This window comes from Artibeus jamaicensis, unplaced genomic scaffold, assembly GCF_021234435.1.
Source record: "Artibeus jamaicensis isolate MK-2021 breed Jamaican fruit bat unplaced genomic scaffold, CSHL_Jam_final contig_391, whole genome shotgun sequence".
Classification (NCBI taxonomy): domain Eukaryota; kingdom Metazoa; phylum Chordata; class Mammalia; order Chiroptera; family Phyllostomidae; genus Artibeus; species Artibeus jamaicensis.
The window spans coordinates 4,392,974-4,420,110 of NW_026521814.1; the positions used below are offsets into that span (position 1 = coordinate 4,392,974).

The following is a 27,137-nucleotide window of genomic DNA, read 5'->3' on the forward strand; positions in this document are numbered from 1 at the left end:
GTCCGTAATTAGATCAGAAATGAGTGTGCTTCAGTTTTTCTGATTATATTATGTTTGAAAGTCCTTCAAATGATAAGACCAGTATTTTCAAGTCTCTAACATATAACAACTTCATGTGAGTCAGAATGGTTGGTTAGAAGGTAATTAAGTCATTTCTTAGTCATGTATGTATATAAACAAGGCTACACTTATAAAAAGATAAAGAACAAGAAATTAGAAAAAGTTAAAAAATTAGGATATTTGTAATAAATCTCACTTTGATATTTCATCTTAAAACAAAATATATTTAAATTTTATTGACAAAGATTATAATTGAATATCTGTCTAGTATGGTGATATCTTTGATGAGTAGAAAAATAAATCAACAACCTACAGGCACCTTATAATGTGTAATTTTTGATTTAAAATAAAAAATAATCCCCAAACGAGTTCTAAGATGGCAGACATATGATATTTACACTTTTATCATCGGTATTGTTAAATTACAAAGGACAAAGCACTTTCAATTTCATATCATCTATTAATATAATACTTTATCAACACCACTTGTCAAGTAAATGTTTTATATAAGGAAAATTATTTTCATACAATAAAGGAACCATTTTCCCAGGATAATTCATGTAATTCTTAGGCCAAATGTAAGTAGGCTGCTTCTAGTGCTGACTACAACATCTATTTTATAATGAGTTTAGCATACTTCAACATGCATTTTATCATGTGCTTACCTCATCCCCTTTACAATATAGCTCTTATCAGCTCAGCCATTTCCTGATGTTATGCATAAATGGTAATAACATTGTAACAGGTTCGAGAATGCTGTGGCCCAAACTACTCTGATTCCATGTGGCACTCATACCTGGCCCTCTGTCATTCCTGCCGAATTTTAAGACCAGATTAAAGGCTGGAATGTCTTCATTTATGCTGATTCATGAACAACACGACCTGGCTAAAGTTGGTTGCATTTCAAGGTTTAAAACAATGTATTTGTAGTATATCTTTCTCTTGGTGGTATTTGATTTAACTTAAAGGAAAACAAAACAACCCAAGAATGCTTTCTGCCTGTACTAACCAAACAGGTAAGAGTGCCAGAGTAACAAGTAGTTTCCAAATGCACAATAAAACACAGGAGTGCATTGGCCAAAGAGAATGCAACGTATCAGCTCTTGCTATAAAAGCTAACAATGTGCTGCTCTTTTCAGAATTAGAAAGCTATACAATATATTTAATAACAACTGGAGGTAATGTTTTCATGTCAATGAAAAGTGGACAAATTTAGAGTGTTGCTGTTTATGTGCATCTGAACAAATCTTTTCTGCATTTGACATGAAAATACACTTATGCAGCTTTCGTTGGTTGGGTCACAATTTTAGAATAACATACCATGCCATTTGCAAACTAATTTATAAAAGCAAGATCCTAGACAAGCTGGTAGCTTTCATAAGCTCTCTGCAGGATTTTATTTCAGAATCTCTATACAGGGGCTTAATAAAAATCTATTGAAGTTGTTAGCACCATATTTTTAAAGAAAAACATGTCCTGTGCTGCTGTATCTAATCTTGTGACCCCCCACCTCTACTAAAGCGGACTGGCATTGTGTTTAGGATATCCTTAAATTACAGATCAAAGAAATGCATCCTGAAGACTTGAGGGCACGCCTTTTGAATTTTTATATTATAGATTAAAGAAAATGTTTTAAAAGCTTTTCTGTGGAATTGACTTTCAGAAGCTAAATGCAACTAGTTCATCTGAAGGCAGCACCGTTGACATAGGAGCTCCCGCGGAGGGGGAGCAGCCGGAGGCTGAACCTGAAGAAGCCCTGGAACCTGAAGCGTGTTTTACAGAAGGTGAGAGCAACAGCACATACGTTCACTACACTTCTCTTAGCTATCCATCTGTCCTCTCCCCCCCTCTTTTAAATAAGCTATGTCTATCTAACAAGTGTTTGTTTCTTTCACTTTTTCTATATGAAGGCAAAGATGACTTTTTAAAAAGGTAAGATCTAATTTATGTAATCAGATATTCTCTTTTTTGTGTGTGTGGATCCTGTTCAACTTTAAGAAATGCTGCTATCTGGGTTTTTTGATGGCCTTCTAGAATACCTAATAGAAGAGAAAACCGAATCAAATCATATCGATCTCTATTGAGCCTTATAAAAGAAAAAAATGTAAAAGTCAAAAAACTACCTAGTTTATTTTTTGCTGTTTAATCAGATTATGATGGTTACTGACCGATAAGGATGCATTTGAAATTGTCCCTAAATGACCTGTTTCGGAAAAAGTTTTTCATTAGTTCTGGATTATAATAGATAATTAAATGACAAAATATATTACGGGTTAGTATATATTATATAATATGGGACACACACCATTCCACTGGAGTAATCTGAAGAGGATTTTATGAAGAAAGCTAGAAGGAGGTTATTTAAGGTGTGGGTCAGTTATCTCTTGAACAATAAATAATGCTGTATGCTGTGTAATGTGTATCAAATCTCCCAAAACTTCTTAGCATATACAACATATATATTTTTTTTATCATAATTCCATGGCCAGCTAGCTAGTTTTGCTGATAATGGTTGGGCTCTTTCACAAGTTTGAGTGCTTGGATGAGACAATTGGGGTGATTCAGCTCCATTGTGCTCTTGTCTCATCCTGCACACACTTGCCTGGGGGTGTGCCTGGGGTTGCTCTCCGGGTGAAGGCTGGCAGGAAGAGGAGGAAACCTACATGCTGAGGACCTGTCAGGCTCCCACCAGTGTCCTGTTCACCTGGCCAATCCAGATTCAGTGTGGGATTGCACTAATAATGATATTAGAAGACATAAAAGAGTAGCATGAAACCACAGGGTTCAAAATCTACATTTCTTATATAAACCACTATTGTAGACACAGAAATGTTTCTTTAAATCTCTGGGAATTACTTCATTTTAACTCATTTTTTAGTTAATTACACAACTATGTAATAATTCATATTATGTCTTAATCTCAAATGCAGTACCATATAGTAATTGCTGAAGTAAAAGTTTATTTTAATAATAATTATGGCCTCAAATTGTTAGTAGTTTATTACAACTAATTCTAAAAAAGTGTCATTTGGATGATACATATTTATCTTATGAATTTTAAAATTGTTTTAATTGAAACTTTAAGCTATTTTTTTTAAATGCAATTACACAGATGTTAGCAGTCATAGTTGATGTCAATAGATTCTTTCAAGGTTATTACAGAAGATTGTGTTGCATGCACTTACTGATTTTGCACTTAAATGTAAAAATAAATATTTAAATATCAATTATCCATTTTAAAATAATTTCAGTGGGAGAGCTATTTGTTCAGCGTAAGTTCTGAGGGAAGCCACTCTTTTATTTTCTTCAATCTGCAAACATTTCAGTGTAGTTACTTGACTACAAAAAAATTTATGACTTCACAGAACATTCAAGTGGTAAATCACAAATATTGTGTCTATAGTATTAATTATTACTCTTTCCAAGACAATTAGCTTATTTTAGAGTCAAAATTTATGCATAGTAATAATTATGATCCTAAAAACATTTACCTTTTATGAAGTTGAAATTAGCATTTATGAATGAAGTATTACCAGCATACTATACAAATAATAATGAAGAATACATAAATACCACCAATCAATTTTAATGATTTAGAAATATTTGTCTTGTTTGCTTCAGCATTTTTATTTGAGAATAAAGCAGGCACAGATCAGGCCCTTTTGCACACCTTCCTGTCTTCCATTTCAGAGTTCTCAACATTTTGACATTTACCATTCTGACACTGGTCTTCTTTTGGTTAAACGGTGTTTTTTCATCTCAGATCCTTTTGCTGGGGAAATTAACTACAGTTTCATTTAATCGATTACAGTGAATATTTTCAGGGCATGTAATTCTTCTTAATCTTTTGGGAAGCAGCTGTCGGGAACGGGTCTTGGACTCAAAGAAACTACGAATATGCCCTGCATTCTTAGCTGATAAATTAATAGTATTTAATAGCACTTTATTAAGTTTTAATGAAACAAATGATATGATCAGGATGGTTAGTTTATAAAGCAGCACCTGGTAAATACCTATGCACTAAAATATTACGCTCCTTGAACATGAAGTATTCCATTTTTCTATTCCTTGAACAAGAGCCCTCTGTCATGGTTGAAGTCTGATCTCCAGATCCTCCCTCTCCCACACCAGTGCCACCAACTTCTACATGCTGCCAGTTCCTGTCAACCCATCTGTAACCTTCTGATTCCTGACCATTGTCACCACCATTAATTACTCTCGCTTCAACTTTCTTTAATGTTTGGTTGATTGTATCTCTCAGACTCTTAACTTCTTTTCCATCTTATTCTATCTATCCAATTCTAAAAATAAGCTTGAATAATTCTAAGTCAGTGTTCTTATCAGGTGAATCTTCATAACTCCCACACCCCCAAAAATCTTTTAATGTTTTCCCCACTAGACAGCACATAAAATTTAAACTTTCTGACTCATTCAAATCATTTTTTTCATATTGGCTTTAAGTATGTTTTCTGGTCTTGACTCCTATTCTCTCCATCACACAACTCTCAGAAATTTGTGTCAACCAGTTTTACTTGTATTGTTGTTTCTGTGTTCCTTTCAGGCTACATGTACTAGAACTGATTCTTACACATCCTTTGAAGTCTAGTCTCAAATCCATTACTTCTGCAAAGCTCAATATTAGAAATTAACCTCTGCCAATGAACTTTCACAACACCTTATTTATTTTTATGATAATTTTTGCATTTTATAAATATACCATCTGTGAGCTAATTTCCCCTGCTTAAAATGCACACTTTTGCCCTGGCCAGGTGGCTCAGCTGGCTCTGAGCATCATCCTGTAAACCAAAAGTTGTGGGTCCAGTCCCCAGTCAGGATGCATATAGGACACTACTGATCGATGTTACTCACATTAGTATTTCTCTCTCTCTCTCCCTCACTCCATCTGTCTCTAAAACCAATGAATATATCCTCAGGTGACAATTTTAAGTAAATAAAATGCACATTCTTTTCATAGTAAGGCTGTATTTTACAAATTCTAGTATTATAATTTGTCCAGTACAATTCCTTGAATATAGCAGGTATTCAATAAATATTTGTTGACAAGCCTTTGATCTAGTAGTCCACAAGTTACACAAAGGTGTTCATTACATTGTTGCTAATAATAGCCAGAATGAAAGCAACATAATTAGTCAATAACAATGGAACAGTTATATAAATTCTGGCTAAGTCTGGAAATCTTATTTAGAAGTATTTTGAAAATTTTTACATTCTATTTACTTATAATATAAAGAAAATGCTTGTATTATATTAAGTGAACTAATTAGAATTTAAATATATATAATATCCATGTATGAATGGAATCACTCAGAACAAAAATACCAACTTTTGATGATTTCAGTTTTTTTTTGTTTTTTTTTCTGTTTTTATAATGTAATATAATCCATTGTGATAGTCCTATTAACATAAAAAATGTATAATGAATGATTTAAAAACCATATAGGTCATTTCTCTTTTTATAAGTGGAAGCCATCTTAAAAAATGAAGTCACTTACAAGGTATCAGATAGTGTAGATGAATCTCCCAGCAACACAAATGTGCATAATCAAAGGCTATTCTCTTTTTTATTTACTCTGATGCATTTTAGACTGTGTCCGGAAGTTTAAGTGTTGTCAGATAAGCATAGAAGAAGGTAAAGGAAAACTCTGGTGGAACTTGAGAAAAACTTGCTATAAAATAGTGGAGCATAACTGGTTCGAAACCTTCATTGTCTTCATGATTCTGCTCAGCAGTGGAGCACTGGTAGGTGACATGTGACCTGCTCCTTTACCTTTATCTGAGACCCTTTACCTTTCCCTTCAATGAACCTCATATTGCATGTCTTTACCATATGTTGTTGGTGGGGCTGAGAGACTGCATGATATTTTCAGCACAACTGGAGAGGCTCCATAAATAACCTCAATAAATGTATTGTTCTGGAGGAGGCCTCAGATTGAATCCAACTCATAACAGTATGGTTTTGTATATTTAAAGAAGGATTTTTTTTTGCCCTGGCTCAGTGGACTGAGGTCCAGCCTGCAAACTGAAAAGTTGCTGGTTTGATTCCCAGGCAGGGCACATGCCTGGATTGTGGGCCAGGTTCCCAGTTGGAGGTGTGAGAGAGGCAACCAATTGACATCTCTGGCACTGATATTTCTCTCCCTCTTTTTCTCCCTCTCTTCCCCTCAAATAAATAAATAAAGTCTTAAAAAAAACAAGAGGATCTTTTTGACTTCCAGTAAACAGAGGCAGTTCTTATTAAGAACGTCTATGTAAGCATGAGGTGGGATTATTAAACTGCTTAACATTACCTCCATTGCTGCAGGGAACTCACCTGTTTTGTTCATGCTGATTGACTGGTGCCAATCATAGTAAATGATAAATAGTAGACTAGCATAATTGAAGACGGATAGCAAAGTGAAAGCATGACAAACTTATTTTACAGCTGATTTCATTCAATGGACTGCTCAATTTGGTAAAAAATTTTTCTTTTTTTTTTAATTATTGTTCAAGTACAGTTTTCTGCCTTTTTCCCCGATCCCAGCCCTCCCCACCTTCCTGCCATTTCCACCTGCCCTCCATTATTGTCCATGTGTCCTTTATAATTGTTCCTGCAAACCCTTCACCGTCTTCCCTTGAAATTCCCTCCCCTCTCCCCTCTGGTCACTGTCAAACAATGTGACCATTTTTCCCATTTGGTGATACAAACATGGTTGCATTTCTTTTATTTTTTAAATCAGTCATTAGTGTTTGATTAATTGATTTCAATATGAGGATATGGCATTGTATCCAGAGGCTTCTAAATCCACCTCTGATGTGACTGAGAATCCTGCATCCTGCCTTGTACTCAGAACAAAGAGGGTCAGCCCTGTGTTTTTAAGCCAAGTAGAAAAGCAACTGAGAAGTCTCATTAGTGACTAGTGTCCTCGTAGTAGTAGCTCTTGGTTCTCATGTACACCAAGGCAAAGCTCACCAAAGTACATCAATACAGTAGCACAATGGCTTCTGAGCAGTTTCCACCTTCAGCTATAAATCAAGCTGAAAATCCTTTCCAGGGGTGTCCAACACACAGCCCACAGGCCACATGTGGCCCAGAATGGTTGTGAATGTGGCCCAACACAAAACTGTAATTTACTTAAAACATTAGGACATTTTTTGTAATTACATGTCACGATGTATTTAATGTATGGCCCAAGATAACTCTTCTTCTTCCAATGGTCCAGTGGCATCTTTGGTCCAGAGATGCCAAAATGTTGGACATCCCTGCGAGCCCCTTGTGCTAAGCCCTAGTCCAAAGTCTAGATCCCCTTTTCTTTAAAAAAGAAACTTGTCCTCTATTCTTACTCCAAACCACCTGGTTACCCTCAGAGTTTTTCCTGTAAGAGTATTGAGTTACATAAACTCTCTCGTCATTCCAGAAGTCCCAGGGACTCCAGTAGATGAGTCCCCCAACCCATTCCAAAGAGCTCTGCAAAGTGATAGCAGAGAGAGTTTCTAGGTATGCCCTGCTTATGTGTGTGGGGGGGGAGTTATAATCCAGTTTCCCTTGCTTTCTTTGCATCTGCAATAGTGAGAGTACCTCCCAGTGACTCTGCACTAAATGAAGTAGGTCTACTTGCACTGATTCTCTGTTATAAAGAGAAGCAGCTGGCAGTCAAAAACTGTAAGCTTTTATGAGGTACCCTGATAATAAAATTTTGAAATTATTTAAATGTATTGGTTGATTGAAATGCCCAGTCAGCGGTCATGTGAATGGAGATAATTATACAGCAAAATGCTGCTATGGCAACCACAAAGCCTTCCAGCCTTAGGCACCTGAGAAAAGGCTTACAGCATGTTTTTTGCTAATAAGCTCAATGAAAGACAGTTTATGATAATGAAATTTAATAAGATTGTTTTACTTACAGGCCTTTGAAGATATATATATTGAGCAGCGAAAAACCATTAAGACCATGTTAGAATATGCTGACAAAGTTTTCACTTATATATTCATCCTGGAAATGCTTCTCAAGTGGGTTGCATATGGTTTTCAAATGTATTTTACCAATGCCTGGTGCTGGCTAGATTTTCTGATTGTGGATGTGAGTATTCTTCACTTTCTTGTTTTGTTCCACTGGCAGGTGCTGATGTGTGTCGGTCCTCGCATGGTGCCTAGAAAATATATATAGCAGGGACTGCACAAACACTCTCTGCAGGGGCCCAAATACGAATGACGATTCCCATTTTCCCAGTGATAAAAAGTTCCAAAACAATTTTTTGCCAATTTAAATGCATATACTTTCATAGGTGGAACAGTCAGATTCTGTGTAATTTTAATTATTGATTTAGTTTCAAATTAATATTTAAATTCCCAAGTTATACAACCATGTTGATGTAGAAGGGATGGGAGAAGGGAGTAGATTAATGCTCACCATCAGCATAGAGGAGAACATTGGAATTCTCAGGAAAGCACACTGTGTTTAATAGTGCATTGTAAATGGAATATTCTGTTGATTTTAATAACTCCATGATAATTAAAAACAGATTTTGATAAATAACATTCATATATCATGTTAGCAAAAGAGAAAAATAGACACTTTATTGGAGAAAATTATTTTTTGCAGTTTCAGGTGAAAAAAATATCAATGTCTAATCCATGGGGTTTTTAACCACCAAACAGAAGAAAAATGTATAAGAGACAATGAGAGTTGTTGGAATTTAAGAGAGAAAAATATCTGTGTTTTATTTTTCCTAATCTGCTGGAAGCAAATCTACAATTAAATATAACATAAAATTACATATAGAATTATAGCAAAAGTTTTCCGTCAATAAAATGACAACAAATAATATTTTAAATCCATATGTTTGGACATTACAAACAATGGAAAAATATACCAAGATTATACTATTTTTACTTGTATAATGAGCTTATAGATTATACTTTTTCTTTTCTCTATTTTCTGTATGTGGTTATGATACATTGGTAAATTTATAATAAAATATCATGTGATTAATAGGGCTATGTAATAATAAAGGCATTCAGTCAACACTACATGAACATAAAGAAATTCTTAACTGAAATCATCATTTCTGCATGTTTTATGTTCAGATTCATCATTGTTTGGCATAGTTGTTAGTGTACTTGCACCATGTTTTAATTTCCCTTTCGGTTCTGGTAAATAAAATGAGAAATGATAAACTTTTACAGATCTGTAGGTGAAGATTGCACGTATATGTCATTATTTTTCTTGCTTTACATTTAACTTACAAAAATATTCTGGTCAAGAATCTTGGAAAGAGAGCATGTATAGCTTCTTCTTTTTTTTTTGTAAGTTTGTAATAGTGATTCTAAAAGTGTGGCTCACAGACCAGCATCATTAGATTCACCTGGAAACTTTAAGAAATGCAAATTATGAGGCCCCATCCCAAACCTACTGAATCAGATTGCCAGGGATCCATCCGTGTTTTCACAAGCCCTCCAGGTAATTGTGATGCTCACAAAAGTTTGAGAACTGGTTTATTGGGTAGAGCCAGGTTGCACTGTGAAAGCTTTTTTTGTCTGTAAATAAGAAAATTGTGTTGCTTTTCCTGTAGGTGTCATTGGTCAGCTTAACTGCAAATGCCTTGGGTTACTCAGAACTTGGTGCCATCAAATCCCTCAGAACACTAAGAGCCCTGAGGCCATTGAGAGCCTTATCCCGGTTTGAAGGCATGAGGGTAAGACCAATGCTTTGAGTTTGTTGAAATTACAGTTAAGAACACACAGACATTTTGTATGTAGAAATGACACACCTGTAGAGAATTTGTGTCTTCTACATTCATACTGACACAACCAATCAAAAATACTTCTTAGACGGCCATAAACTTGACAATGTTGGGAACACTCACAGAGTATGTCTGAATGATTGTTTCTTACTAGGTTTTTCACTCTCTGGGAAATCTCTATCATATTGTGTAGGTTTCTGCAAGTCGAGATTAATTATATACATTCCATTTATTAATGTGCAGGAAATCCCACTCACTGTAATTTAAAACCAGCAAATCATTTCTCATCATTGCTTCATTGCTCCGTATAATTGACATGTTTTGAGCCTTTTAAAATCCAACTCTGGCCTTTCAGCTGTCATGCGCAGGCTGAGATGGCTGAAAAGTAGGTCACCTGCGGAAATGGAACGCTCATTTAGAGAGGTGTTGCAAAGAACAGAGATGGATTTGTTCTGTCCTGTGTCATCCCCGAGGCACGGAACCTGAGACCGCATACCTCAGCACCAAGGGAATGATGATTTCATGTCGTACTGGATTTAGCAATTTAAAAAGGAACTTTTTAAAAATGATGCTTTTTGTGATATTTGAAAGTAATTATTTGGGGCTTTCTGTGAATGCTGCAACACAACCAGAAATGAATGGTGTGAGTAGATGATGTGTCTGTACACATAGTTGCATGGAAAGGAATTGTTTGCCTTTAAATTATGTTCATATTACCAACTTAAAAATGTTGTTTTTGCAGTAGTAGTTTTCTTGTGAAAAATAGGATCAAACTTCCAATACTAGAAAAATTGTCATATTTTCTATATCCAATTTGCATATATAAGAATCTAAATCCTTAGTCCTTCCATAGATTTGACTATCTTGGAAAACACATATGTTATTTCTTTGTTATCCAGGTTTAAAAGAAATATTATAGCTGCATTAACCAATTATCTTCTTACATTTGCATTAACAGAGCATTGCTTGCCATGAACTTAAAAATTAAGTCTCAAGGCTAAGCACTTTGGATTATGAGAGAGTTGAGATTCTAATAGTAATGACAGTATAAGTTCTTTAAAAGTTACTTTTACTCAAAAATATATTAAAATATTATACTTTACTGGACAGGACCCAGGTGCCAATTTGCAGATGAATTGTGCCTTTTGCCAAGTACCCACTTGGTATTATTGCTGTAAAATATTGTTATTCATATATTCATATGTGGGTATATATTTTCATGTACCTTTTCCCATAAGAGATTTCAGGAAGGCTAATGCATTCTTATATTTTACACATCTATTCATTGATTAAAGTTTATTTCTGAGGTAGTTTAGGTGTACTCGTACAGAACAAGATTTTTAGCTCAATATTTATGTGAGGTAAATAATTTCTTAATTACTTATGAATAATTAAGAAATGTGCCAAAAAAAGTTCCTTAAAAGCCATGATTAATTGAGAAAGCTGCAAGTAACAAAGCCATCAAGTGAAACCCTTGGACTCAAAATGCAATATTTTATGAAAATATAGCTAATGTTCTGATTATTGTAATCTCTCATTTTAAAATTTGAGAATTTTCTTCTGAAGGGGATTCTACAAAGGAGGATCCTTGTGACCAGAGGCGTTAAATAACGTGCTCAAAGTTGCATAGCTCATATGTGATATGAACTAGATCGCCTGACTTCCGAACTCTTTCTTCTCATCACATGTTCAGTTGTCATGCTTCAATCTCTTTACTCCAGAGTGTTTATTTGTAGGGTGACCCTATTCTACATCACTTGGGGCAGTCCTGCCTCACACTTCCTTTCTCCATGTGGTTATTGTTAGTGTTCTTGTTCACCCTGGAAATTGATCATAATGTGTTCTCTTTTACTTTCAAATTTTGCATAGTAGATTTTATGGTTTGCCAGATTTAAAAATTGTAATAGTCACATGATGACATTACTTCTGTAATCATGTCAACATTTGTATTCCTAATTATTCTTTGCATTTATAATTAGTCCCATTCTTCAGTAAAAATTGGATAGGCACATGGCCTTACCTCTTGCCAAAGCATTCTACAATATAAAGTATTTTTTTTACTATTTCAAAGTATAATTAAAAATTTTAGTTAGGGCTGTCAGAGACTAGTTTCTTTTCAATATTTAACCTTAGAAACAGCTATATTTTCTATAATTTGACTGTCATTCTTTTAAAAATAGGTAAAAATAAGTAGAATTTGTTGATGACTTTTGACCTGTTTTCCCCTCTCATGTTTATGCCAGGTTGTTGTCAATGCTCTTTTAGGAGCCATTCCATCCATTATGAACGTGCTTCTGGTTTGTCTGATCTTTTGGCTAATATTCAGTATCATGGGAGTGAACCTCTTTGCTGGCAAGTTTTACCATTGTATTAACTACACCACTGGAGAAATGTTTGATGTAAGCGTGGTCAACAACTACAGTGAATGTAAAGCCCTCATAGAAAGCAATGAAACTGCCAGGTGGAAAAATGTGAAAGTAAACTTTGATAATGTAGGGCTTGGATATCTTTCTCTGCTTCAAGTAGTAAGTAACCACTTAAGTATGCTCCCTGATGTATTATTTTTTTAATCTAAAATTTTCTTTTTGTACTTGTAAATGCATGCTTCTTCAGCCCATTTGCCTAGATTCTTCCTAAAAAGGAACTGAACTAGGTTTCCTTAATCCTGTTGAAAATGGAAAGCTCTTCAAAGTTTACAATCTCCCAGACTGTGCCTTAGACCCCAGTACCAGTCCTTTGTTACTGAGATTTCTAGGTGGGTTCCCATTGTTCTTCCCTTTTTCTACTCTGAGCAAAGTAAAGACACAGTTGCGAGGGTGGGGTTGGAAAGGTGTGTGTGAGGAGTGGTAGATTTCTGTACTCTTTCACAGGTAGCCTAGACTATAGATACCCTCATCAAGCCTCCACCCACCCAGACTTCACCATAATCCTTACCAAAACTCCCCACCTTTACTTTTTTTCTTATTTTTATTGCTTACACTATTATTACAGTTATCCCCACTTTTCCCATCTTTGCCCAAAACTCCCCACCTTTACACCTCTCACATAAACGGCTACCTCATTCCCATCTTCCTGTTTCCTTCCTTCCTTCCTTCTGCCCTCCTTCCCTCCCTTCCTTCCTGCCTTCTTTCCTTCCTTCTCATCCAAACACTCTCAGACAGGAAGACTGCTCTCTTGCAAATGAAAGCCTTCCTATTAAGTCTATTATGTTGCTATCAATTCATAACAATTAATTCAACTTCTCAACTGACCACCCTAAGTTGTGTCCACATGCTTCCCAAGATGATGCACCCACACAATAACCAACACAATATGAATATTGGAAGGAAAGATCCTATGGCACTAAAGATTTGAAAAAAATGTACAAGACATTTGTTTTCAGGATTACTATGTCCACACACACACAAAAGCAAATACTTAAAAGAATAGATTACAGTTGAATGTAATGCTTATTTTCAGATACGAATCTGTCTCTTATAGAATAATGCCTCAGAATCACATATTCAACAATATTGAGATTTTCAGGAATAAACCATTATGATTAATTATCAATGATAATACCTTTTAGAACAGAATACACAGGGAAGAAGCATTAAGATCAAACAATGCACCACATTTTTCAACTTGTTTGATGCTAGTACTACACCATGGTATTACTTTACAAATTTCATGTTACATTCTTGTAGGTATCATAAAATTGCTTATATGATAGCTATTATAATATCAGTAATTAATTGTGGGTGTTAAAGATGTATATAAAGATGTTATAGAAGAGCATAATGTTGAAGTAGTTTCAAAGCATATGTTACACAACTTTGCCCAAAGAATTTGGATATTAATTCCAACTTATTGTATTGACCTGTTTTAAATTAATCTCATTCTATCAATCTGATACTTAATTTCTTTTCTAAAATTCTCATTTGTGGGATAAAAAATTAAAAGATGTGACTTTTTTACAGGCCACATTTAAGGGATGGATGGATATCATGTATGCAGCTGTTGATTCACGAAATGTAAGTCCACTTTAGAGGGGAAAAGTGCTTAATTTGATCCAGGGAATATTTCCACAGTGTTTCATATTAGTGATATTTTCCATAAAATAAGACTGTGGGTCAATTTATAGAGTACACCTATATTACAAAAAATATAATATTCAACCTTACATTATTTCTTTCAGAGTTTGATTTGACATTTATCTTTACTCATATAAATGCTCAAATCAAACTTTAGTGAATCCTTTAGCATGTTTTCTAGTATCAAGCATGACATCTGGCACTTAAAATTTTGTTGACTGAATCTGAAGTGAAACCATTTACTTTTGTCTCCAATAGTTACAGTCCTTTTTGCATTAGAAGCCCTCACAAGTGGTTTATTCTTTTCCCCGTGGAGGTTCGCTTCAGCTTTTGAGCTTGTAATAAAGAGATCTGGTTAATAGTGGAAAACACAAACAACACAAAACAAACAAAACACTTAATAGTGTCTCCCTCTTGGAAGTGAGATTTTTGTGGTAGGAGAATGAAGACATCACAGTCTACCTTATACAGTTCAGCAGTTGTGAAATTTTTTTGTGCCATTTCCATTACTTTCTTATTGTGTAACGAGGCAGGAAGGAGATTGGTTTCTGATATATCACCAGAGCATGTTAATTAAGCTTAAAATGTTATTTATCTAACACCGACAAACAGGTTTAACTCAAAAGAATTCCTGAGGGTTTTAAAAAAATTTTATTTTAGTAAAAAAAGAGAGTGCAAGAGCTAACATTTCTGCATTGTACCTGTAAGTGCTATCAGGAATCCCATTTGAGGGCTTTTTGAATAATAATAAAAATGCATTATTTATTACCACTCATTATGCTAAGAATTTTATTATATTATTTCACTTAACCCTAAGCTATAACCTTATCATGTAGTTGATATTCAACTCTGTTTCTCTACGAAGCAAAGAGACCTAATGGGTTAAGCGGTAGGACATGTGTTTGAACGCTGATCACAATGGGTTCATTACTGCTTTCTAAAGTAGTTTTCTACCTATTTGATTACTAAAGTTCTCTCTCTATTTTTCACTAATAACCTACATGACATGCAACTTACTTTCAGTTTTTATATTAATAACTTAGTATACACTGTCTGCTACCTAACTCCTTGTCATTCAGCATTTTACAAAATATGGTATCTAACTGCCCATTAAAATCATGAAAAGTTGCTCACTTTTACTCCCATCAATCCACAGAGAAATGCAAATTTAAGCCAAAATGAGATATTACCTACACACCTACCTGATTGATTGGCAATATTAAAATGTTTGGCAAAGCCAAGTACTACCAAAGAAAAACAGTACCAAAACCCATACACTTTGCTAGTGAGGAAAAAGTGGATAAATATTCATTTAACAGTTAAGAATTATCACATTATTCAATAAAGTTTAGGATGTTCTTTAACCCTACAATTCCATTTTTAGCTATATCCTATAAAAAATTGTGCACATGCTTAGGACAATCTTTGTACAAGAATATACATAATTTTTTTGTATTACAAAGAACTGTAAACAGACTATTATATTAAGTGAAATAAGCCAGTCAGCAAAAGCCAAATACCATATGACCTCACTTATAAATGAAATCTAGTTAACAAAATAAAGTATCAAGAAAAATAGAGCCAGAGACAGGGAAACATGGAACAGACTGATAGCGGTAGGAGGGAGCAGAGCGGGGAAGGGTGAAAGGAAGGGGAAGGGACTGGTCAAAGAACATGTATAAATGACCCATGGACGAGGACAATGGAGGGGATGGACTGTGGGAGATGGGGTGGGCTGGGGGGAGGGGGAGAAAGCGAAAGAAAGGGACAAATGTAATAGCATAAACATTAAAAAAATTGTAAACAACTCAAGAGTAGTAGAAATGGACAAATAACTGAATATTATCCAGTGATAAAATTACATATAAATATAGTATACATAATAATGTGCATGAATCAGAAATATAAGAGCTATATAAATGTGTCTCTTAGGCAACATGAAGACACAATTTACTGTTCAATAATATATACTTTGGAGGCACAAAATTCAGGGAAACATTTGAAGCTGCTCTTGTCTATCCAATAAAGATGACAAATATTTACTATCTCTGGACACTCTTCCAGCCTTTTTTCCTAAAGAAAGTCTTATTGCATATTCTTTTTGGTTGGTGAAAGAATTAGACTAAACTTGCATTTAGTCTTGGAACACAGACCAAAAAGTCACGTTTACCCACATACTCTATACAAGTGTTGTCTGACAGAACTTTCTGTGATAATGCGGGAAAAAAGAAAGACCATGTACTTAGGCGTTAACTCTTAAGAAAAAGCAAGAAAATAATTACTATAAAAGCCAAGATAATAATTTTCTCTAGCAGACATGATAGAATTTATATTTGGAAAGGATACACCAAGGGTTTCTGAGGTCCTGACAATGTCCTGGGTTGTGAAATTTACTTTATAAGAATTTATTACATTTCACACTTACATGCTGTGCACTTTGGTGTATATATTATATTTAATTTTTAAAAATTTAAAAGATCATTTAAATTACTTTCTACTGCACATACACATAAATGAAAGTATCATAAAAATGGACATTTTTATAATGTTTCTGATATTTCCCATTTTACTTTATTTCATTAGGAAATAACATTATATTGGCCATTACCCTTTAAAGTGATTTCACAACACAATAGGACATTACCTGCATCCCTTATCTCCTGTAATTGGTTGGTTACCCATGTTGGTTAGAACAATATCCTGTGAGACCTGAACTATATATTACCTCCAAAGCACAAACCAAATATCACACCTTTTTGGGGATCAAAAGTGTCCTGGGCAAAAAAACAATGCATCATCCAGAACCAGTGCCAAAGGGCTGCTTGGTAGGATGAATCAACAGACTCATATTCAAAATGAAAAGATCCTACTGAGCTACCTATATCCACACATACCTATCAAAAGAAATGTGTACTAGAAATCAAATGTTTATGTTTAGCTATTTTATTACTATTAACCAAGCACTGTTTTAAGTACTTTACATATATTGCTACTATATTTTACCTTCCAACTACCATATGAGGTTTAAGTTTTATTATTTCCATTTTATACATGAGGAAACAGTCAGAGAGAGTAAATGTTAAAGGTTTTAATGTAACATGTCTTTTTCTGGAGGAGGAAATTCTTACTTTGCACACCCTATTGGGGTCTTTGCTTCTAAAATGCAGTCATAATCTAGGCCAGTGATTTTCAACCGATGTGCCACCAGATTTTTTAAAACATGCAGTACCTGACTAGTCATTACTCCCTTACTAAACACCTTTCCCCTTAGATTGTCAAATTAAAAGAATAACAACAATTAGTACAATAATAGGCATTCAGTGTGAATGAATCAAAATTGTACCTGTTTTTTGTCAGAGCAGCAAAAAACATATTTTATGTCTGTGCTGCAGAATTTTAGTAATCAGTTAATATGTTCCTTGAGATGTAAACCATTGAAAATCACTAATTTAGGCATGTATTGGGTGAAATAAATTTTATTGCCAATGATTGAGATATGCTTTGAGAATTGAAAATTCATTAATTCTTTTTTATGAAACAAGTATTAGGTTTAATAGCTATCATTCTTTATATTTTGTAGGTAGAATTGCAACCCAAGTATGAAGACAATCTGTACATGTATCTTTATTTTGTCATCTTTATTATTTTTGGTTCATTCTTTACTCTAAATCTTTTCATTGGTGTCATCATAGATAACTTCAACCAACAGAAAAAGAAGATAAGTATACTAAAACTTCATCTTTGCTCTAAAATTTGAAATAACCATGTCATATTGTTTCCTTTGGGCTCCAAAATATAGTCACCAAAATGAAAAAAAAATCATAAACTATTTTGAGAGATTTAATTAGCTATATGTTTTTAAGTAATTTTAATTAAGATAGCATATATTAATATATCAGTATAAAAATCTGAATGACTAATATGGCATAACTTATATACTGAATCTCTATAAATACAGATACAAATTAGCAACGTTCGTATAGAATGTGGGGCCAATTTTTACACAATTACTAAAATGGATTATATAGCTAGCAAATAACATGATTTTAACAAGTTTTGTTTTTATTTCTTTACTTTGGAGGTCAAGACATTTTTATGACAGAGGAACAGAAGAAATACTATAATGCAATGAAAAAGCTGGGTTCGAAGAAACCACAAAAACCCATACCTCGGCCTGCTGTAAGCATAACACGCTCATCACCAGTGAAAGCTGCATTATCTATCACATCCACCGCTCAAGTTGTTAAATACTAGTTTTTGTGAATTTTCAAAACAAAGCTTATCTTAGCAATGTGACTCACTATACCAAATAGCCTAAGTATATGTTTTTATATATGCAATATGTATTAAATACATGTTTTATATACCGACTTATAAAATATATAGAAATAAAAAGGTCAGACTTGCATGCCAATAGTATTAGATAGGCTTGATATCATTGAGGACCTTCTAATAATGTGCAGAAGAAAATATCCATATATGAGGGGGAACCCAAAAAGCCAGAATTTATTTATATAAAATAGTGTATTTATTTTTACATGTTTGAACCTCAGTGACCTTCAGAGAACTCTCCATTTGATGCAATACACCTACTGAGACTTTTTCCCCGCTGCTCAAAACAGTTATCAACTCATCAATGTTGATGCATTTTAGTACTTATGCCATTTTTTGTTTGTTTGTTTTACCTCTTTCACATCAGCAAAACGTTTCCCTTTGAGGACTTTTTTCATCTGGAGAAACAAAAAAAGCCACTCAGGGCAGATCCAGTGAATAGGGAGAATGGGCATGGGGGCTATGCCATTTTTTTGTCAAAAACTGCTGAACACTCAGTGTGGTGTGGGCAGGTGTGCTCATAAATCACCCATCATGAAATGGGCAAATGCACTGAAAGAGTTTTCAAAAAATTCACTGAAGCCAAATGCAGCCTCTCACAACACCACCATCTGGAGCACTGATGCAGATAGGTTCCTAGAACAGTTACCTAGTGGAGGAAGCCTGTAGTACAAGGGGCCCATTCTCCAGAAGATAATGCCAGTTTTTTGGGGGCCCCCCTTGTATAGTGTTGAAATACTATGTATCCTCAGAGCGTAGTGGGGGCCGATTGGAATAATTGGTACATGTCAGATACACCCCATTTTCTGTCTAACTCTACCGTCTGAATAGAATCATTAATGAAACAAGTCACGGATTGTGTTTTCTTCTGGTTTTTTAAAAGCTCACATTTTCCCCTAGCATTTTGCTCCTGAATTGAATAACATGATATTTTTAATCACTTTTTATGGCCACTCCATTATGTATTTGTCATTTGCTGCTGATTCTGTTTAGTTGCTACAGGGAATTGTTGTCAGGAAAGTCCCTGAATTTTTTCATCAATGCTGAAGGAATACCTCAGTTATTGTCTCAGAACTCCTCCCCCAAGGTATACATAGTGTAAGGCAATCCAGTGATATCCAGCCATTGAGATTCTATAAATCAGTTTGTGACAATATGGAACTGACTATGGCCATGTTCAGTTTGTAAGTTGGCCAAAGGCTCAAAGAAAGTAGATAGCTATATTGGATAAAACATAAGGAATGTACAGTTTCAGTCTAGTCTTTGAGAAATAATACAATTTGAATGGATGGAAAATAAAGCAGAGTATATTCCTTGTAGGAGAAAATGTATCCTCCAAGGCCATGAAAATAAATTTTTAGTTGAGAATAGTGACATTTGAATTAGTGAGTAGTAAACATAAGGGTTTCTAGCTTAAATGAATGAAGGCAACCACTGAGTCTGAAGAAATTGCTCTTAATTAAGCAATACAAATGCAATATAATTAAAAGAACAGCATGGTAATGTGAACAAAAAGAAATTTCAGAGACTGGTAGAAGATGTTAGACATAATAACAGCTTTGTGCAGTGGCAGCGTCATAGCCAATGAGGTTTATCCAAGCACGATTATTGCTAATTGAAGACAAGATAACAGTGGTCCACAGACAAGATGTGTCCTTAACATGGGGTCATGACAAATAGAACAGGAACATGGGAGATATATGAACCAATAAGAGGACTCAATGGGGTAAGTCAGCTATAAAGTATATGAAAAGAAGGAGTATACGTAGATAATGAAGAATCTGAAATAGTTGGTGTTTTGTAAAATTATTGGTTTCAATGACATGAATGAAGATCTCATAAATGTATTTGGAAATGCAGATTGAGGTCCTATCAAATGTCAGTCTAAAGATTTTAAACTTGTAAGACAAAATTCAACTAAGCTCTGAGGAACAGATTCATTTTTGAAAGATAATTAGACAAAAAAAAAGTGCTGAGCATGACCCTTGGGCACTAAACTATTCTAGGAAGAGGTCAGTCAATGAAGGAAGAGATTGATTAATACAGCAATTTATATAGAAAGAAAATAGGATTGAAAATTTTTCAAAAAAAGAGGCTGTTTAATTACATCATATAAAATACAGATTTACCTGAATAAGGGCAGTGATGCATGTGAAAAGATCAGTGCATTTAGCTATAACATCATTAGTGATAATTTGGCAAATTAGGAGATCATATAGTAAAATTCATCTTATTTGGTCATTCATTAAAGGTGTACTATGATAAGCCCTGACTGGTGTGGCTCAGTGGGTTGGGCATCATCCTGCAAACTGAGGGGTCACTGGTTTGATTCCTGATTGGGGTACATGCCTGGGTTGCAGTACAGCTTCCTGGCTGGGGACACACATGAGGCAACCAATCAATAATTCTCTCATATGCCAATGTTTTTCTCCTTCTCTTTCTCCTTCCCTTCTACTTTCCTTAAAAATAATAAAATCTTTTTAAAAAAGAATGTACTATGTTAAGCATTTGGAATTTAATACTAAACAGCATATAGTCAATTTGGTGCATCAAATAGTAATTGAATACTCACACCAATAGAAATATCCAAGAAAGAATATACTTGGCTGTGACCTGGTAATGGGGGTGAGGGGGAGCTGATTAGTAGAGAAGTTAGAGAAAGATTCACTGAAGTGATGCATGAGCTGCAGATTGAAGAAAAATGAGGTGTTAATAGGCAAACTGGAAAGAGAAAGGCCCTTTAGGAGAAGGAGAAAGCATATGTGAAGGCCCTGAAGTAGGAAGGCGGATGAGGCTGGAGTGTTCATTTGAGACGTGTTGAGAATGACAAGATTAGAATGAACCAGACTTTACTGGGCTTCATAGGCCACGTTCAAGAGTTGTTTTTGTCCTTAAAGCAATGGAAAACCATCGAAGGAGATCTGATCAGTTTGAGTTTGTGAAAATCACTCAACCAGTATTGACAGGGGCAGTGGTTTTGCACGTAGCCTGGTTTGGGGGCTATCTCAGATGTGATAGGTAGTCCAAATCGGAGTGATGTGGAGATGAATAAAAGTGGATGGCTCTGTGAGCTGTCACATCAATTAAATTTAAAGGCTTGTCTACACAATGAATAAGAGAAGTGAAGAAGATCGTAAGAAGTGTGACCTAGGAGTTTCTGCCTTACATAACTTAATGAATAGTAGCATCATGCAGGACATGAAGTAGAGACATGAGTGGAGAGAAAATTGGAGATTGTAGTTTAGAGAATTTGACAGTCAAAAGGAGGTGGGGGTTTCTGAAAGAGAATGGATATTTAGAAGAAGCAGTAAAATAAATTTTCTTAAGATTGAGAGTTTAAGATTGAGACAAATTAGGACTTCTGGAAAGAGAGAGATTTTTTAAAAAGAATAAAGATAGAATACACATGCACAGGATATGGCTCCAGAACAGTCCGGGTTAGATTTAGAGAGGAAAGGGGACTACGTCCTTCAGTGAATTTGGAGTAATATATAAAAAGATACATGTGGAAATTAGGATAATAACAAATGCAAAATTAAGTGGAGGCATTACTTTACATCGATTGACTTTGAAGTTCTAAAAAAAGAAGTAAGAACGGAAAGCAAGGGGATGGGAAATTTTTGAGAAGTCCAAAACTATCCTGAGAGCAACTGAGGGACAAAGGGGTTTTATTCATTATCAAGGACCAAGATGAGGTGATAGAACATAAATCTTTGGTGAATGAGGCCTCTAGGTGTATATAGGTCCCTCCAGCATAATCTACATTCTGGGATTTAAACTGGAGACAGCAATGATGGGATTGGAGTTGTACATGGAGGTGACCCAGTGGTAAACTATGTGAGCACTGACTCTAAGATGCTTTTCACTGATCATACTAATATGAAAATAAAGATCAAGTTTCTGATTTTAAGCAAATTTGAGCCCACTGCATGCTAGGCGCTGTATCTGAGAGAAAAATGACATTGCTCTGTCCTTGCAGAGCCTCCAAAAAGTGGCAAATTTAAGTTAAATAAGAGCAAATCATAGGCCATACAATGTCATCGTACTATGACAAATGCAAGCACAATATTTTCTGGGAGCACAGAGTGATTAAAACTTAAATCTGAGGCAGAACTCACCAGACAGAGAGCAGGTGGCAGAACCCTGTTTTAGACAGAGAAGACAGATAAACAAGGTAAAATGATATGATAGAACAGTGGTAGAAAATATGGGAACGTTAGAAATAAAAGGCACATAACCAGACTTGGGTAAGGAAACTGCAATAAACGAGAAGGAAGAAGGAAGAGTTTGGAACTGGAAATGGATGCATTCATCAAGTCCAATTCAGCAGGCTAGATATGTATGCACTCAGAGGGGGAAAAAGGCAGAAGATCACGCACAGGTGGTGAGGTTGGAACAGTAGTGTGGGGAATCCAGACCTGTGAGCATGCTCATCTGGGAAAGCAGACACCAGCAGAAAGGAAGAAAAACATGGTGCAGGGAGCAGAACTGGTTTACAGGGTTAAGACCTAATTCCATAAATAAGACATAAGGCCAGTTGGTACTTGGAAATAAGGTTCAAAGTAAATAGGACAAAGGTGGAATTTCTGAATTGTGAACTATAACTTTTTAAAGATAATTTTATTCTTACAGAAGAGTTGCCCCATCTTCAACCAGCTTTTTCTTATTTTAACATCTTACATAACCATAGATCAGTTATCAAAATGAAGAAATTCTCCTTTGTCTAATAACATTAAATAAAACATGGAACTTAATTGGTTTTCACCAGCTATTCCATGAATGCCATTTTGTTTGAACTATAATTATTATCTCAGCCAAACCTTAAGGTGGAATTTAAGATGCTGTGCCTTATGAGAGAGAATATAAAGGCAGAAACTAAGAAAAATGACAGAAAAAGCTAAGAAGTTTTAATTTATTAGTTCTTCAAAGTTAATTTTGATACCTACCCCCAACACAGGGGAGAACAAAGATTTATTTTAGTGGCAAATATTTACTGACTATCCACCATACACGTGATGATGTTTGGGACACTGAGAACACAATAGGTGATTCTTAACATAAAGTCAGTTTATAAAAGTTGGTGTCATGAACAGTATGAATAAAACCAATAAATTTGGAAACAGTTGAATATTCCAACATATCCAGTTTTCCAAGTATAAAATAAACGTGTTTTTATAAGGCGGCATTTTCATATTGCTGTGTTAAAATCAGAAAAGTTGAACTTGATTTTTTCCCACTTCCTAAATGAAGTTTTACATACTTTTTATTGCAGAACAAATTCCAAGGAATGGTCTTTGATTTTGTAACCAAACAAGTCTTTGACATCAGCATCATGATCCTCATCTGCCTGAACATGGTCACCATGATGGTGGAAACTGACGACCAGAGTCAAGAAATGACAAACATCCTTTACTGGATCAATCTGGTGTTTATCGTTCTGTTCACTGGAGAATGTGTGCTGAAACTAATCTCTCTTCGTTATTACTATTTCACCATTGGGTGGAATATTTTTGATTTTGTGGTGGTCATTCTATCCATCGTAGGTAAGGAGATATACTTTTATTTCATTAAGAAAGTAATGAAAATTTGTGTTTTAAAACTTTGAAAATGTTTTTCACCAATCCTTCTCATTCATCCAGAAATTTCAAATAAAAGTCTAACAGTCCATTCTTTAGCTTATCATTTCTTTAATTGCATGCTGGGCATAAACTTATATGTGAAAAGATAATTTATATTTTCAGCTTTCGTCTATCATCTCATTTTAGAAGAAAATAACTGCAGCTTTGGCATCATAGTCATACTGCTGTCGTACAGACAAGTAGTGGTTTGAATAAACAATTCATACATGCAGACACATATAAATCACCAGAAGTAGTCTATAAATAAGTCCATAAATAAGATCTCCCTGATAATTAGAATAGTGCACATGTGTGTTTATATATAATCACATGCATATATCTTTGAGTTAAGATAATTTTCTGTGGTCTATAATATTCTTCAGAAATAAACATTCAGAAATTCAAAACAGATCCATTATCTTCAGTACATATTATTTATGTGTAGAATATTAAATGAGGTGCTAGAAATAAATATAAGAGATTTAAGACAAGTTTATTTCTTTTACAAAATAAGAGCATACACATAAAGAGAAAATACCATTGCATTGTTTATACACTTTCTCTGGTAAAATAGAACTTCGAGGAAATGTCCTGTTTTATTTAATTATCACAAAAGTGGTGTGTTGCAGTAATATAATGCGTAAAGCATAAGACCGAGGGGTCATGCACACCTGGCCCTGGGCTGCCCTATTTCCACTATTTACCAGATAGGTAACCAGTGGCAGGTTACCTCATCCCTTTAATCCTTGGTTTTCTAAGAGATATTTCTATAAAATGTTGATTAAATGAGATTATGTAAGTAAATGTACTTAGTACTGTGCCTAGCATGAAGGTTTAGTAAATGTTAAGTTTAACAAAAAAAAAAAAAAGAAAAAGGAGAGATTATCACCACTTAGTGACACATAAAGTCATAAAATCAAGGGCCAGGATTCAGTCCCAAGTGTGTCTCCAAAGCCTGGATTTTCCCCCTTACAGCCTTCTACCACCATCCCAGTAAAATGAATCACAACCATCTCAGAAGAATAAGAATTCTCATATTCCTGATCCAAAATCACATGCTTAATCCATTAGTTCTTATGCAAATACCAGAACTACTATTTTAGAAATATAAATCCATTCCTGTGCTTGACAGCCATAAATTTTCTGATGTCTTTAGACTGTCAGTGGTTGAGTATTTCTCTTAGTAGATGTTTTTTTCTTGAACTAGGAAAAATGGCTGTAATTAACTTCAGTTAGTAAAAAGATTTTAACATTAGAACATCAAACCAGTTTTATTTTGCTGAACAGATATTACAGGTGGTTAGTATACATATGTGTGTGTATAAATGTACACATATACCTAATTCTCATGCTCCTATTTGTAAAACTAGCTAATGTTTTTCTTAGCAATGTAAATTTTCATTTGCTGCTGCTAAATATAACACTATTTTTGTTGTTATCTCTTGGTTTTCCACAGGTATGTTTCTGGCTGAGTTGATAGAAAAATATTTCGTGTCCCCTACCCTGTTCCGAGTGATCCGTCTTGCCAGGATTGGCCGAATCCTACGGCTGATCAAAGGGGCAAAGGGCATCCGCACGCTGCTCTTTGCTCTGATGATGTCCCTTCCGGCCTTGTTTAACATCGGCCTCCTGCTCTTCCTGGTCATGTTCATCTACGCCATCTTCGGAATGTCCAACTTTGCCTACGTTAAGAGGGAAGTTGGGATTGATGACATGTTCAACTTTGAAACCTTTGGCAACAGCATGATTTGCCTGTTCCAGATTACCACCTCTGCCGGCTGGGATGGATTGCTAGCGCCTATTCTTAACAGTGGCCCTCCGGACTGTGACCCTGAAAAAGATCACCCTGGAAGCTCAGTTAAAGGAGACTGTGGGAACCCGTCTGTTGGGATTTTCTTTTTTGTCAGTTACATCATCATCTCATTTCTGGTCGTGGTGAACATGTACATCGCTGTCATCCTGGAGAACTTCAGTGTTGCTACTGAAGAGAGTGCAGAGCCCCTGAGTGAGGATGACTTTGAGATGTTCTACGAGGTTTGGGAGAAGTTTGATCCTGATGCCACTCAGTTCATAGAGTTCTCCAAGCTCTCTGATTTTGCAGATGCCCTGGATCCTCCACTCCTCATAGCAAAACCAAACAAAGTCCAGCTCATTGCCATGGATCTGCCCATGGTCAGTGGAGACCGGATCCACTGCCTCGACATCTTATTTGCCTTTACAAAGCGAGTTTTGGGTGAGAGCGGAGAGATGGATGCCCTTCGAATACAGATGGAAGAGCGATTCATGGCATCGAACCCATCCAAAGTCTCCTATGAGCCCATCACAACCACTTTGAAGCGCAAACAAGAGGAGGTGTCTGCCACCGTTATCCAGAGGGCTTATAGACGCTACCTCTTGAAGCAAAAAGTTAAAAAGGTTTCATCTATATATAAGAAAGACAAAGACAAAGAAGGTGACGGAACACCTATCAAAGAAGATATCCTCAGTGATAAACTAAATGAGAATTCAACTCCAGAGAAAACTGATATGACACCTTCCACCACTTCTCCACCTTCGTATGACAGTGTGACCAAACCGGAAAAAGAAAAATTTGAAAAAGACAAATCAGAAAAGGAAGACAAAGGGAAAGATATCAGGGAAAGGAAAAAGTAAAAAATAAGGGAAACAAAGCATATTTCATTTTGTGATCAATTGTTTACAGCCTGTGATGGTGACGTGTTAGTGTCAACGGGACTCCCACAGGAGGTCTATGCCAAACTGTCTGTTTCTACAAATGTATACTTAAGGTCAGTGCCTATAACAAGACAGGGGCCTCTGGTCAGCAAACTGGGACTCAATAAACCAGAAAATCAGCACTGACTGGAGGTTTCTGTTTCACAACCAGCTGACACTGCTGAAGAGCAGAGACGTAATGGCTACTCAGACTATAGGAACCAATTTAAAGGAGGGAGGGAAGAGAAATTTTATGTAAATTCAACATGTGACACTTGATAATAGTGATTGTTGCCACTGTTATGTTTAACTGCCACACCTGCCATATTTTTACAAAATGTATGCTGTGAATTTATCGCTTTTTTTTTTAATTCACAGGTTGTTTACTATTATATGTGACTATTTTTGTAAATGGGTTTACGTTTGGGGAGAGGGATTAAAGGTAGGGAATCTTTACATTTCTCTACTGTACGAGGATATATTTTAAATGAAGGCATGCTGCACTTCTCATTCACACATGGAAAAAAATCACATCACAAAAGGAAAGAGTTTACTTCTTGTTTCAGGATGTTTTTAGATTTTTGAGGTGCTTAAATAGCTA

General features: G+C 35.2%; 1 protein-coding gene across 1 annotated transcript in view; it reads left to right on the forward strand.

The window, feature by feature from the left end:
* Positions 1-27,113, forward strand: part of LOC119047636 (sodium channel protein type 2 subunit alpha) — a 100,763-nt gene extending 73,650 nt beyond the window's left edge. Inside the window, exons 18-27 of the mRNA XM_037143078.2 lie at positions 1,724-1,844; positions 5,666-5,820; positions 7,965-8,138; positions 9,631-9,753; positions 12,045-12,326; positions 13,761-13,814; positions 17,455-17,592; positions 17,949-18,053; positions 23,479-23,749; positions 25,281-27,113. Of these exons, the coding sequence (XP_036998973.2) occupies positions 1,724-1,844; positions 5,666-5,820; positions 7,965-8,138; positions 9,631-9,753; positions 12,045-12,326; positions 13,761-13,814; positions 17,455-17,592; positions 17,949-18,053; positions 23,479-23,749; positions 25,281-26,476 (2,619 nt within the window). The 3' untranslated portion in view covers positions 26,477-27,113. The remainder of the gene's footprint in view (positions 1-1,723; positions 1,845-5,665; positions 5,821-7,964; positions 8,139-9,630; positions 9,754-12,044; positions 12,327-13,760; positions 13,815-17,454; positions 17,593-17,948; positions 18,054-23,478; positions 23,750-25,280) is intronic.
* The last annotated feature ends 24 nt before the right edge of the window (positions 27,114-27,137 follow it).